We start from the raw sequence: 14,913 nt of genomic DNA on the forward strand, positions 1-14,913 counted from the left end.
CACCAAGCTAACTTCCTGGGGACGGCCAGGAGCTGGACAATGGAACACCCCCTTGCTGATATTTAAATGTAATGGACATAAGATGCACATAATTGCAAGGTGTCCCAGTCCTCACCCCATGAAGGCAAACTGGGATTTCTGCCTTCTCCAGCCCCAAATAATTCCAAAAGCTTTCTTTTTGACAGAACTTGTTTTTCCAAATCTGTTGGCTAGCAGTTGCCATGTCTTCTCAGTGATATTACAGTATAAATCATTTCATCCAACATTCCTTTTGTTGAATATGTCAATTGCAATTAAGCACTTTAAAAATACTCTCAAATGTTCATCAGCAATCCCAAGAATGAGAAACCTCTGTTACAAGGATACATTAGAGAGGTTGGGGAACATGCACCAGTAGTTCTGATATTTAGTAAATACCACTGCCTGCCTCATATTGTCTGAGACATTTTTCTTAATTAAAAAATAAATTCTTTCCCATTCAGTTTTCTCTAATTTAACATGTAAGGTCATGTTTACTCAGCCATTTGTGAATATCTAGTATGCTATACCTGCATTAAAGAGGGCAAATGCCATTATTCCTCCAGCTTTTGTTCACTATATGTACAGCTCCACTTTGATATTGTAGTACTTGGCTGGGGAATTTATGCATTTGAAATTATCGTGTTCTTCAAATTTGTTTCAAGTACTTCAGGTTTCCATCACAAGTGATTAGCAAAATCCCCAATGTAAAACTATCAATGAATTCATGTAACAGAGTAGGTTGAAACGAGTGCAATTAAGATTTAATACAATAAATTCTTATGTTCACTTCCAGTAATGCAGTACATTCCTGTCTCCTCCAAATTTATATATAATTAAAGGGTGGCATGGTGGCACAGTGGTTAGCACTGCTGCCTCTCAGCGCCAGGGACCCGGGTCCAATTCCAGCCTCGGGCAATTGTCTGTATGGAGCTTGCACATTCTCCGTGTCTGTGTGTGTTTTCTCCAGTTGCTCTGGTTTCCTCCCACTGTCTAAATATGTGCAGGTTAGATGAATTGGCCATGCAGAATTGTCCATAATGTTCAGGGATTTGTAGGTTGGGTGCATTAGTCAGAGGTTAAATATAGGGGAATGGGTCTGGGGTGGGGGTTTACTCCTTGGAGGGTTGGTGTGGTCTTGTTGGGCCAAAGGGCCTGTTTCCACACTATGGAGTTTCTATTCTAAAGAAGACAATGAAAAGTAAATAGTTTAATTTAAGTACACTGCTGTGTTTTTTACATAGTCCAATTTAGACCCTGATGAGTTTTAGCCTGGGCTTAGCCACTTGACATCCTTTATTGTTATGAAATGTCTGAACTGTAGCCGATTCTGGTGCAGTGTAATATGCCTTTCCATTGCCATCTATTAATGTTGTTCTGAATTGCTTATGTAGAACCAATATAAGGCAGATGCTGTGAAGACCATGTCTCAATATGTCTCAGTAACGGATACACCTGAGATGCATAGAGTCCGTGAAAACCAGAAGAACATCAGTACAGTAAGTCAATAAGTTTCACCATATCTGGCACTCAGTTCGATCATGTGGGAACCCAAGGCCTTTGCTTTCTGATTTGAAGTGTTGACCAAGTTTTCAGTCAACGTTTTCTGTGCTCCATGGTTGTTCTGCAGCAAAACCATAATACATGCCAAAAGAACAAAGAACAGTTCACCGCCAACATGTTCTCCATTCAATGTAATCCATGTTTAGCAAAAGCTAAAAAGATTCAACCCTATTTTTGGACACACTGCAGAAATGCTGATGTTGTCTTCAAAGGGGTTAAGTACTGTGTCACTGTTGCCTGTCTGGACAATCAGTGTCCAACATGTTTACTGGGAACAGTAAACATCAAAATTGTTTGTGTACTTTATTTGCTTTATATGTTCTTTATGGAATTCAACAGGGCTGTAACAAAATATTATTAACATTCTAGCAGAGTGATAGTTATTTCCCTTCTTCCAAATCCCACATATTTTATAATATATTATTGCTATTTGTCTCTTTTAGTCCCCTCTTCCTCTCTGTTCCATGACTGTGAGTGAAGCCAATTCCCAGGTCAGTGCCCAATACTGCTTGGTGAGCTCTCAGGTCTGAGGTTGACTCTCCAACCTTTTGGGACTGGATGGCATATCAGAGACAGTGATGGGGAGATTTTTGGAGTGATCATGAGACCATAAGACATAGGAGCAGAAATTAGTCCATTCTGCCAATCAAGTCTGCTCCACCATTCAGTCATGGCTGTTAAGTTTCTCAACCCCATTTTCCCACTTTCTCCCCGTGACCCTTGATCCCCTTGACAATCAAGAACCTGTCTATCTCTGTCTTCAATATACTCAATGACCTGGCCTCCACAGTTCTTTGTGGCAATGGATTCCATAGATTCACCACTTTCTGGCTGACGAAGTTTCTCCTTATCTCTGTTTAGATTAGATTTACAGTGTGGAAACAGGCCCTTCGGCCCAACAAGTCCACACCGACCCGCCGAAGCGCAACCCACCCATACCCCTAACCTAACACTACGGGCAATTTAGCATGGCCAATTCACCTGACCTGCACATCTTTGGACTGTGGGAGGAAACCGGAGCACCCGGAGGAAACCCACGCAGACACGGGGAGAACGTGCAAACTCCACACAGTCAGTCGCCTGAGTCGGGAATTGAACCCGGGTCTCAGGCGCTGTGAGGCAGCAGTGCTAACCACTGTGCCACCATGCACCGTTCTAAAAGGTCTTAGATTTTAACCCCCTTCCTACAGAGAAGACTGCATAGGAGAAGATTTAAAATCAGGCAGAGTCCACTGAATGGTCTAAGGACATTCCTGTTCACACTATTTACACCTGGTGACTTCTGAGTTTCACCGATTCGAAACCAGTTGAGGCCCCCCAGTGCAGACCGGTACAGGCCTAATTTAAATGTGAGAGTCTGAATCCAAAGACATAATCAATAATGTCACTGAGAAAATCCATTTAATTGGGGTTCAGCCATTTAAATCAGTAGTGCCTCTGTACTGTAGATTCTCCTGGGGCACTGCCTGATTCAGGGATCATGTGAACTCAATCTTCCCTCCTCCTTTAAACCTTGCATGCAAAAACTCACCTGAAGGTGTAGTGGTGCAATGAGTAGTGCCCCTACCTCTGAGCCAACAAGTTCCCATCCAACTCTAGGACCTAATGGCCATGGAAGGTGTCTTCATGGTGCAGTCAAATGGGTTAATTGCCAACTTGTAACCCTGCCAATGCACCAATGTGAAGAATGGGAGACAGTCTTGGTCAGTCATGTTTGATATACCATAGTGTCCCTCAGCTTCAGGCTGTTCCTAAACAAATGTAACCATGGGCTTTGTCTGCTTTCAAAGCCGGATCCTGACATGCTTTTTGTTCATAATGAACTTTGAACGAATGTTATTCCAGCTGTTTGACACCTTGTAGCCTCAGAGAATGAGAGTTGGAGAGGCAAAAAAAAGTAAGAATCATCTAAGTATTTAGACCAAGCATATGAATGTAGAGATAATCCCATGGAAACCTTTTGTTAGAGCCCTGGAATTCATCAGCTTGGCCTGGTCTTATCAATGTTCCTTTACTTGTTGTTTCTGTTTTCTTACTGCTGATTTTCACTCTGTTTTATAGCTTCAGTACACTTCAGAACTTAAACACATTAAAGGAAAGGTTACCACAGTAAAAGACACACCTGAAATCCTGCGAGCTAAGGAAAACCAAAAGAATTTCAGCTTGGTACTACTTTTACCTAAATATTTTTCCAATGCTAACCTACTCACCATTTGTAATTTTTAAAGCCATTTTCTACTTTTCTCCTTACCCTTTTATCTACACATTTTATTTCTAACAAAATTCAGCAATTACAGTAATATAACAATTTCCATTTGATACCTCAGTAGTGCAGATATTTTCCAATAATAGACTTGTATATTTATTGCATATGATGTCTTTTAAAGGTTTTTCATGCCCTTACTTGTCTTTTGGTTAAAATTAACTCTACTAGGTTTATTACTATATATCAACCTCTTACAGGTTTCTGATTTAATTGGTTTGTTACTTGTAACTTCTGTCAATTTGTTATTGAATTTTTGCCTGGTTTGGATCTATGGTTTCTGAGTTCCATTGCCAAATCAAGGCCATCTCTGCCCTGCCCTTCATTCTAATATCTTGCTTCTGTGTGTGTAAAGATCGCATATAAAGAAGAGGTTGGTACAGGGACATCAATAAAAGAAACACCAGAGATGGAGAGAATCAAAAAAACACAGGAGGCCATTAGTTCGGTATAATCCTTGACAGCACCAATCCTCCTCTTCCTAATTCATGCTAATCCTTTTATTTACACTATTCTCAAACTTTTAATCTTTCACCTGTGTGAAATTTGTTCTCCTTAATAACAATAGTTACATAATCCGTTATATTCACAGATAACCCAGGTTATGATGCAGCTGGGATTTGCAATGCAATAGAAAACACCCTGAAAAATTATTTCCAAATGTCTGTATTTCCAATTAACTGTACTGAGGACTGTGTTCACAATGTGGGCACAGTAAGGTAGTGGCTATGGTACGTGGCTCTCAACCAGAGGTTCTTGATTATCAATCCGAGAAAAGTGGGTTCAAAAATAAAAACAAAGTGTTGGAGAATCTCAGCAGATCTGGCAGCAAGAGAGAAACAGTTAGCATTTAGAGTCCAATATGACTCTTCTCCAGAACCATCCCCGATGTGTTTCTCCAGCATTTCCTGTTTTTATTTCAGATTTCCAGCATCTGCAGTATTTTGTTTTTATTTTAGCATGCATTCAAATTCCACCAAGGGAATTTGGACTTTGGATTTAGCAAGCAAAAAACTGTGGAAATAATAGCTGATGTCAGTAGAAATGACTGTGAAGCCCAAGTGGTCTTTATGGAAACAAACCTGGGGTCCTTATTGGTCTGGTCTTTGTGACTCTTACCCCTGAAGTGATCCACAAGGGGAAGCCACCATTATTTCCTTAGGGCAACTGTACACTGGTTGATATGAGGTTGGTGAGAATATGGAAATTAGTACCACCAGAAAATGTTGAGGCAAACAGAATTATCGCAGTTAGGGGGAAGCCAGGTAGTTGTTCGAGAAAGAAGGGACTTGAGTGTTATGATGATACATTAGCTGAAGTTGGATGGGAGAAGACAGGCTCCAGTAAAGCATAACAACAGCAAGGACTGGTTGGACACAATAACTTGTTTCTACATGTTATATGGAATTAAGGAATGCCAAAATACTGGATTTGTCAGTGTAAACCTGATCCTGAGAATGATCATTGAAATTAATCAGCCTTGGTCACTCAGTTATGTTTAACTATTGTTGATTTTTAGGATAAACAGTTATTTTGGTCTAAAACTATTCAGAGGGATAAAAGACTCCAGAGGTAATGATTACTGAGTGCTGCATTTGTATTGTCACATTGTGACCAACATTAAGGATATCTGATTAACACAAGTTGCTCTGAGGCATTTGGATACCCTCTGCTGGTTTCTACAATGGTGACAAATGTCAATGGGCATCCCAGATGACATTAGTGACTTGAACCGCTATAGATTTGTACGTCGTCCAAGAAATCTAAGGTTACTTGAGAACTACTCTGAATCCCTACTCGCTTTTATAGTCACAACCGCAGATTTTATTCTTCGATATAACGTTCGAGTAATATTAGTATTGTTACCAGGTTCCGAGTTCCACGTCTCAGGAATCAATGGGGTAAATTCACTGTACCCAGTGTTCCTGACATGTTACAAAACTACTCAGGTGCAAATACAGCTAAGACAGAATGTACTGGATGCTGTACATATAAAACGAAGGCATGTTATAACTCAGTCAGAAATGCTTTACTACTCCAATCCTCTGAGAAAGGCAGACAATTTATTACTTATAATCCAGTATTATAAAGCTCTAAGTAGTTGCATTTAAATATTTTGATGGATTGTGCCAGCTGAAAAATAGCTTGCCTTTTTTCAAAATCTAAAACGTGGAACAAATGATGAAAAATAATTTACTGGAAGTTTTTGCAGCTACTGTTTTGATCTTAACCAATAGAAGATCCTATATCATTGAGATCAGGAACGTATTGATCTTTACTGATGCCCAGAGCTCATAAAATGCTTTTGATAGCTAAGTGTTGCAGTCTGAAAACACGTGCCAGCCATATAGTGATGGAATGTTATTATCGTCAGCAAGGTGGATTCAAGACATCCTGAACTCTCAAACCTGCATCATGCTAAAGCATAGCCTGGGTTACTCTAGCAATGATGAAAGTCATTACACTATTCTGGTTTTCTTTCAAGTTTTAACATAATTTATCTTATGTTTATCAAGTTTAAAGACAGTTATATTTGAAATAAACCTTGAATGTGAGTTTCAACAAAATCCCCCTGCTCATCCATTGTAATTGTTCCAGAAGAACTGTGAAAAATGAAAACAATTGCGTCGACACTCTTCAACCACTCACACTGGATGTGCAGGAGGATCTGTGGAAATTCATTCTTTCCTTTAAAACAAATGCAACAAAGTCAGTGGTAACACAAGGTTTAATCTATCTAACCTTATCCAGAGCTTCCCACTAAAATCTTTAATCTTTTGGTTATGTTCTTTTCCTTCAGCTATTCAAACTATATTCTAATTCACCAACAACATTTAACTAAATAATTCTTATGAAATAATAAGTGTTAATACATATTAAATGAAATGAGTTAAAACAAATATTACTCACAAATGCTTTGGCTGCACGGATCTCGTTACCCAACTCGTTAACGACTGGCACACAATTGGTAGCGTATCTGATTTATTTCACGTCCTGAAGTGCAGTTTTTTTGTAAGCTATGATCTGGTGCAGTGTGTGATTTCAATTTGGTTTGCAGTTTGTCCAGAATACCCACTGACAGTTTGTCCTTTCCTCCCCGATCTGCACGCTTTGTAGATCAAATACAAGGAAAATGTTGGTCAAGGAACAGCAATCTCTGACCTGCCCGAGGTGAAGCGTGTGAAGGAAACACAGAAGAACATCAGCTCGGTAGTTGCTGGTTACATTCCTTTATGTCACCTCATGACCCATCTGGACCACCTAACCCATTCTGTCACTAAACTAAAGTTCATTCGTACGGTTTCTCACTCATTTCTGTTTCATTTTTCTAATCATTCAAATTCATTTGCTTTTATCTTTGAAACATGGACATCTTTGTGAGGACATTTTTTAAGATTTATTTTTAAAATAAGTTTCGGAAGAAAACCGTTGACGTGGTAGCGAGTCACCTGGGGAAAAGAGCTTTATTATAAATACACGCATACACATGGTTGTGGTAAGTTATTATCATCAGAGGGAGATAGTCAAACAGTCAAGATTTAAAAGACCAACCCAGAGTAATGCTTTTGACTGTATTGGGAGACTCTGGATCGGTATTTAATGATACAAATTTAGATCACCACTTTTTGAATCTTAAAATCAAGATTCATTTTCAGTTTTATGAATTTAGCTTCACTTTGAAATTTTCCAAAAATGAATTATAATTATTTGGAAAAATGCTGTTTTGGAATTTTTAAGTCAGATAAAATATGTGCGGATTTAGCACTCGGCATCAGCCCATCATCATATCAAACTTAAACACAATTTCAGGATTTAGCTTTGCTTCATCAGGTTTTTTTTATAAAAAAAATTGATTGCAAGCAATTTTAATTTACATGAACTGACCATTAACATGTCTCCAACATTTAACCATATTTGTAAGGACCACTATAATAAAATAGTTATGAATTTTGAATTCATACCTTACATATTGCAATGAAGCAAGCAGACTGCCATTATTCTTGTTAACAGTTTAGTTCCTATTGTGGGACCTGGGTATTGCTGGCTGGGCCAGCATTTATTGCCCACCCCTAGTTGCCCGAGAGAAAGTGGTGGTGAGCTGTCTTTTTCAACCATTGCAGTTCATGTGCTGGACTAAGATATATATCATATTGGTTCTGAGGTTCAAACTAATTACCCATTTATGTAAGAAAATCAGATTACATATGTTGGTATTCCTTAATATTGCACATAGCAAATTAATTTAATTGCAACTTTAAAATATCCAATTGGATTAAAATAGATTAGATTTGATTGTTAGCTGATGCATTATTAGCCTGCGTGACACAGGTTGCTCTGTGTAGTTTGTTATGGCAGTGTTTATTATGTTGTGATATGTTGTTCTCACAGTCTACTTGTCATTGTTTGTCACACATTTTTGTCCTTTCCTCTCTGATCTGCATACTTTGTAGATCAAATATAAGGAAAGTGTTGGTCAAGGAACTGCAATCTCTGACCCACCCGAGGTACAGCGTGTAAAAGAGACACAGAAGAACATCAGCTCGGTAGCTGTCAATTTTATTCCCCCCCCCACCCTCGTGTTATGCCATAATCCCTTTTTTTTTTACCCCTTTGTCTCCCTGGCACAAAACACACTTCACGATTTCTGTCATCTAATTTATTTTGACTTAACTAGAACTTATTCTAGTGTTCTAACGATTGTTAGAATTGCAATTCTGATTTTTATGAAATTAACCAAAAGGTTTTCAAGTTCAAAGAAAAATAAGTAAAACCTATTCACAAACCCTAACAAAAAAAGAAACAAAAACAATTAGATGACTTATTTAACCTGCAGTTGCCTTTTTGTTGTTTGCAGTGTGTAGTGTGAATGTAGTGTTTTTTCTTTCATTCCCTTCACTGTCCTCCACTGAAGATGAGCAAGTTTGCTGTCGGATAGGGAGACATGAGCACATTCCTTCAGTACATTCCTCACATCCTCATTATCCATAAGTGGAATCAAACTTAGTTCTTCACCGATTGGAACAGGTTGCTAAAGATCGGGGGTATTTCTTTCCTTTGCTCACTTGAGGAACCTGACGCTTGTTTCTAATCTGCCAGAAGCATTTAATTAAGAATGAAGATGGGGCTTTACTTTCAACTTAGAGTGGGACTGATGTGTGGGCATAGGCCCATAGCAAACTACAAACTCACCTGCTAAGGCCCAGAGAAATGTTAAGCCGAGCACTGTACTTATGTATGCTCTGAACTTGTCAGATATCACTGACCAGTAGTGGGGAGAGTAAGAACTGCGGAGATGAGTGACCAGCTACTGCCAGAGATCAATGGGAATGTTCTCAATACAATGCATCCCCATTGGTGGGCAGGGGACGATCGAGCTCAAGGAGGGTGAAGACGAGCAGGGAATAGCTTGTTGCTTCCTGTTGATACACAAAGAGAGAATAAGCAAAGGTTGTCTCTTTCAGTCCTTGCTGATGCTCCCTGGCAGGTTCAGCCGCATGGGGAAGCCCTCACCCCTATCTGATGAACTGCAATTGTACCTTGTGAACTAGCTGGCTTGCCATAGTTAAATTGTGACCTCTAGCCTTACTGGGAGTTGTTTCCATTTCAGCTTGTGGCACATTACTTGAAGGAACTCAGTTTTAGATTACCTTGAGATACGTGACTTGCACACTGAAAGAGAACTCCAATTTTTCTATCCCATTTTAATCATGGCCTCCCACTCCCTTACATTAGCAATGTGGGAGCTGAATTAATATCTCGGTGAGGGAACTACTACTTTGTGTACAGTGCACAGGTGGATGGCCAGTGGAGGATAACTCAAGTCAGTACAATGTGTGTTGTTTGCAGAAAGTATGTGTGCTGTTTGTTTGTCATGTGCTTACAGTTTGTCCTTTCCTCCCTGATCTGCACACTTTTTGTAGATCAAATACAAGGAAAATATTGGTCATGGAACTGCAATCTCCGACCTGCCTGAGGTGCAGCGTGTGAAAGAGACACAGAAGAACATCAGCTCGGTAGTTGCCAATTTATTTCCCCCTTTTTTTTAACCCACAGCCCCAACGCCTTACTACCCTACATTTTCTACCACTAAACATAATTAATGGTGTTTCGACTTTTTTCCTTTTTTATTTAAGTTTGATTTTAATATTTTTCTAATCCTGGAAACACTTCTTTTGTCAATGTTGACATTTTTATATCATTTATGGTGGGAATGGAGTACTGCAAACAACTTGTAGAGCTGTGCAGCATTAAAGACAGCAAAAAAGGTAGTATTGAAACCATGATTGTGGTTTGAATGCATCACTTTTTGGATAATTCACACCACTTCCAGCAAAACAACAGATAAGCAAGTTTTATAATATGATGGAATCTTGATCAGAATCCCAAAATTAACACTTAGCAACATACTTTGATTCTCTTAAAAATCTGATGTTTTAAGGCCAGATTGGTTGTTGAGACTTCCAAATTTCAATTTAAAAACTTGTAGTTGACCTTTTTGGCCTGCAGTCTGGTGTAAGGTATACTTTATTTCTCTTTCTCTGCCCTTAGTTGTCAAAGCCAAATGGTATTTGTGGATTAGGTTCCTGCTCCAGCCGACCCTCACCCTCTCAAGCAAATGGCCCTCCTCTTCTAGATTAGATAATGGGCTATTCAACTGTGGAACCATCCCTAAGCTGCCAGTGCAGAATTTGCAGGAATGGAAATTGATGAATAGGCATCAACACTGGCCTTTTGGAATGAGTTTTCAATCCCTATCACAGAGTGTCTGAAGCTGGTTATGGTTTCTCTATATGTTGCTGTAACTAAACTAAAATTGCTATGATTTACCAGAGTAATTCTGTCCACTTGGTCACTGAGGAAGATTCCAATGTGCAATGTTATTTGGGAGAATGTAATGTACAGTGTCAGTCTGTGACTTGTAATTGTTCATATAAAGTATACGTGTTATTGTAGAACTGGAATTCCCTCCTCTCTCTGTTCTTATATGTTCTTTTGTCCTTTGAAGCACCCTTAAAACTCACTTCACTTCAGTTCCCTGTTGCATTATGTGCTTCAATGTTGAGTTTTGTTTTATAATAGTTCCTCTGATGCACCTTCGGCAGATTTTACTACAATAAAGGTGCTATATAAATACTGGTATTTTTGTTGTTTGTTTGTCATGTGCTTACAGTCTGTCCTTTCCTCCCTAATCGCCACACTTTGTAGATCAAATACAAGGAAAATATTGGTCAAGGAACAGCAATTTCTGACCTGCCTGAGGTGCAGCGTGTGAAGGAAACACAGAAGAACATCAGTTTGGTAGTTGACAGTTTGATTCCCTTTTTATATAAACCCATTATCTTCCCACCAACTCTCGTGATTTTTGATCCAATGTTTTCTTCTTATTAATTACATTTTTACCACCTGCTTTCAATACTATTTTAACATTCATCAGTTGATTTTTTTTTGGCATATGCAGGCTTTTTTTTAATTTTAAGATTTATATCTTACTCAAGGTGAAAAATAATTGATTAAGAAATGCTTTGCCATGCTTTACTGTACAATAAGCAAAGTAACCAAACCATGATCATAAAGTGAGTACAGCATCTATAGGTTCTAAAATTGTAGTTTCCAGAAATCAGCAAGTAAACAGACTTGAGCATCTTTATAGATTTTGTATCAGAACCACAAAATTGAAGTCCAGTTCTGTACTTCTTGTCATCTCAGAGTGAGAACTTATAAATTGAGGTTCGTGAATCGGGATCAATTTTGAAATATCATGAAGCTTTAGGAATTGAAAGTGTTATCTGTGCAGCTAGGGATGTCTGGAATTAGAACTGCATGAGCTGTTAAACATAACCTTTTTTTATTTCTTTCTAGTAGACTCCCTCTGCTGATACATGTGTGTGGTAGTATCAAGTGGACAAAATGCACAATGCCATTTTCAGTATATTACAGGATATGCAATCAGAATTTTACTGAAGAAACCCATCATTTTTGTTGTGTCTATAATGCATGGTTTGTTATAACATGTACTTTCTTTCCTCCTTTGGTGAAGAGGCTAACTGATATTGTAATATAGACACATGAATCAACAGCCTAACACCCATGTCACCCAAGTGGCTCTTTCAATATGGGTAGGCTATGCAACAGTGGGAGTATCAGTATAAAGTTTCATTCTGGCTTTGCAGAAGTGGAAGTTTCTGGTTAATCATCCACCATTGAGATTCCCTTCCAGCCTTTGATATACTAAAGCTGGTATAGCTCATCATGTGTCTCAAATTAATCTCACAAAACCACTTGGGAATTAACGTAATGGCACTTGCTAGTTTGTATGAATTAGTTCGAGACTGGCTGTTACCTTTACTCACTTGGTAAAAGGGGAGAATTCTGTGTTGGTTAGTTCAGTATATGACTTAATCTTGTTTGTAAAATGTTTACATGTTACTGCAGCTCTAGATTCTCTCCCTAAACTTCTCCACCTCTCCACTTTTCTGCCCTATTTAAAACACTCCTTAAAACCTATCTTGTCTGACTTAATGTTGCATTATGTTTTTCCACTGTCTAATCTTGTTTGATAAAGTCTCCTGTGAAATACCTTGAGACATTTTATGGTGTTGCATAATAGCTGTCATTGTTTGTTTGTCATGTACTTACAGTCTGTCCTTTCCTCCCCAAACGACACATTTTGTAGATCAAATACAAGGAAAATGTTGGTCAAGGAACTGCAATCTCTGACTTGCCTGAGGTGCAGCGTGTGAAGGAGATACAGAAGAACATTAGCTCGGTAGCTGCCAATTTTCCCCCTTTTTTTAACCTAAGATTTACCTCACATTTTACTACCCAACATTTCCTATCAATAAGCACAATTAATGTAAATGTTTTTCAAGTCAATTTTTTTCACTTTCAATTTAACTTTTTCTAATTCTTGAAACATTTTGTGGAACTTACTCAAAAAGATTTTTTATTAATCAGTTTTGACATTTCTATATTATTGGAGTGAAAGAAATTTCTTTTGCCATTAAATGCAATGCATTGAAAGGAAATTAATATCTACATAACAAAAACCTGATTGTAATATGAATACAATAACTACAACATAGATTTATACAGCTTACAAAAAAGATTTTTTAACCAATTTATATTATAATCTCAAAGTTAATGCTTATTCTATTAATTTTATTATTTCCACATCAGAATTTGATTTTTATGGTTTTAAATCGACATTAACTTCGAGAACTACAGTTCAGAATTTAATTGGTGAAACCTACTGTTCCCTAATACACCTGCACAGAATAATTTGACGTAAAGTAATATATGCTTAAATGCTCATCCTCCTGATGTCCTTTGTTAAAGGGGCTGCCTGATATTTTGGGGTGGAATCACACTCCAGTGACCAACATCATCTCACTCAAATAGCACTTCTTTTTGTGAGCTTGAATCATGGGTGGACTATTAAAATGCAGAAACATCAATTCAAGGCTTCATCCTGGCTTTGAAGAAGCAGAAATTGCTGGACAGATATCTGCACTGGCGTTTCCCATTAAAGTGCATCATATTTTGCTATCACTAATTGTTCAAAACTGATCTGCAATTGAACGAAGGCTGTTTATTGGTTTGTGTCTGTTCATGCTAGACTGACTGATCCCTTTACCCGTGAAGCTAATGAAATAGATTTCAATATGTCACATGATGCAGGTTGTATGCCTGACCTCATTTGTATATAATGTCCACATGTTACTCTAAATCTGGAATTCCCACCCTAAACCTCTCAATCTCTTTTATATGATTATAAAAAACCTCCCTCCTCTGTCCTTGATTGTTTAATGTGCTTTAGTGTCACATTTCCTTAATGGTTTCTGTTATGTAGGTCAATGTGAATGTACAATGTTGAAGGTGCTATGTAAGTGCCAGTTGTTGTTGTTTGTCATATGCTTACAGTTTGTCTTCTCCTCCCTGATCTGCACACCATGTAGATCAAATACAAGGAAAATGTTGGCCAAGGAACTGCAATCTCTGAGCTGCCTGAGGTGCAGCGTGTGAAGGAGACACAGAAAAACATCAGCTCGGTAGCTGCCAATTTGATTTCCCCCTTTTTTAACCTAAGATTTACCCTTGCTTTTTTTACTATGCAATATTTCTTACCACTAAACGCAATGAGCATCAATTAATTTTTTAGCCTTTCTTCAAGTTTATTTTAACCTTTTCTAATTTTGCAAACGTTTTTGCAAAGCTTACTTCAATTTTTGAACTTCTTTATATATATTTGAAGGAGAAAGAGTTAATGTGTCAGCTTTGATCAGAATTCCAATACACTGCATTAAGAAAGTAAGGAAAATTCAATATCACAAATGGTGATCTTAATAGTAATACAGTAATTATTGGATATATTACACAGTTTCCAGCAATCAGTAGGGAAAACAGACTTTAACATATTGAAATTTGAAACTGAACCTCTGTTTGTAGTATGCTAAGATCCACTTTAATCCACCCTTTCTCCTCTCCTTTGCTAAAGGGGATGACTGATCTTGTAGGAAATACTAATTTAGCCCCTAACTTTTATAATCTCTACATCAGAGTTTAGTTCATTAAATGCTGATGAATTTTTGAGATCTATCAATCAGAATTCACTCAGAGATACAGAACTCCAGACCTTCACTTTTAGCATCTCAAGAATTTTAAATAATCCATATCAAGCCACAAGTTCTTAACAAAGAAATCTGTTTGAAATTGTTATTATTTCTTTTATGATAAGGTTGCACTGTTTTATCATGTTGTTTTCTTCATCTTAAATACAACATTTTGTATTTTGTTTTTCTACTAAAATTCAAATGATCAATTTCAAACCTGTGTTAGGTCTATGAGTTATATGAAGGCAAATTAGTAAACAAACAATGCAATTCATTTTAATGAAAGAGCTAGACGATTTTTAAAAGTTAAATTATTAGTGCTGAAGGTACTCAGCAATTTGCAACTACATACTGAAAATATTAATTGCAAACTTGACTTGCAGTCCCTTTTATATGACTAGGCATGTATAGTATGATGTTACATAGATGTTATTTCCCTCTTTCTGCCTCCCTTTGCTG

At 37.8% G+C, this 14,913-nt stretch overlaps 1 protein-coding gene across 19 annotated transcripts in view; it reads left to right on the forward strand.

The window, feature by feature from the left end:
- neb (nebulin) overlaps nucleotides 1-14,913 on the forward strand; it is a 299,811-nt gene that overhangs the window by 260,729 nt on the left and 24,169 nt on the right. For 10 of the 19 annotated variants that reach the window (XM_060827055.1, XM_060827066.1, XM_060827070.1 and 7 more), the window contains 9 exons: nucleotides 1,413-1,517; nucleotides 3,643-3,747; nucleotides 4,200-4,292; nucleotides 6,962-7,054; nucleotides 8,296-8,388; nucleotides 9,766-9,858; nucleotides 11,051-11,143; nucleotides 12,519-12,611; nucleotides 13,801-13,893. In XM_060827055.1, the coding sequence (XP_060683038.1) occupies nucleotides 1,413-1,517; nucleotides 3,643-3,747; nucleotides 4,200-4,292; nucleotides 6,962-7,054; nucleotides 8,296-8,388; nucleotides 9,766-9,858; nucleotides 11,051-11,143; nucleotides 12,519-12,611; nucleotides 13,801-13,893 (861 nt within the window). The remainder of the gene's footprint in view (nucleotides 1-1,412; nucleotides 1,518-3,642; nucleotides 3,748-4,199; nucleotides 4,293-6,961; nucleotides 7,055-8,295; nucleotides 8,389-9,765; nucleotides 9,859-11,050; nucleotides 11,144-12,518; nucleotides 12,612-13,800; nucleotides 13,894-14,913) is intronic. The other 9 variants (XM_060827063.1, XM_060827067.1, XM_060827062.1 and 6 more) reach the window with 8 other exon arrangements.

The sequence above is a fragment of the Hemiscyllium ocellatum genome, chromosome 7, assembly GCF_020745735.1.
Source record: "Hemiscyllium ocellatum isolate sHemOce1 chromosome 7, sHemOce1.pat.X.cur, whole genome shotgun sequence".
In the NCBI taxonomy this organism is placed as follows: Eukaryota; Metazoa; Chordata; class Chondrichthyes; order Orectolobiformes; family Hemiscylliidae; genus Hemiscyllium; species Hemiscyllium ocellatum.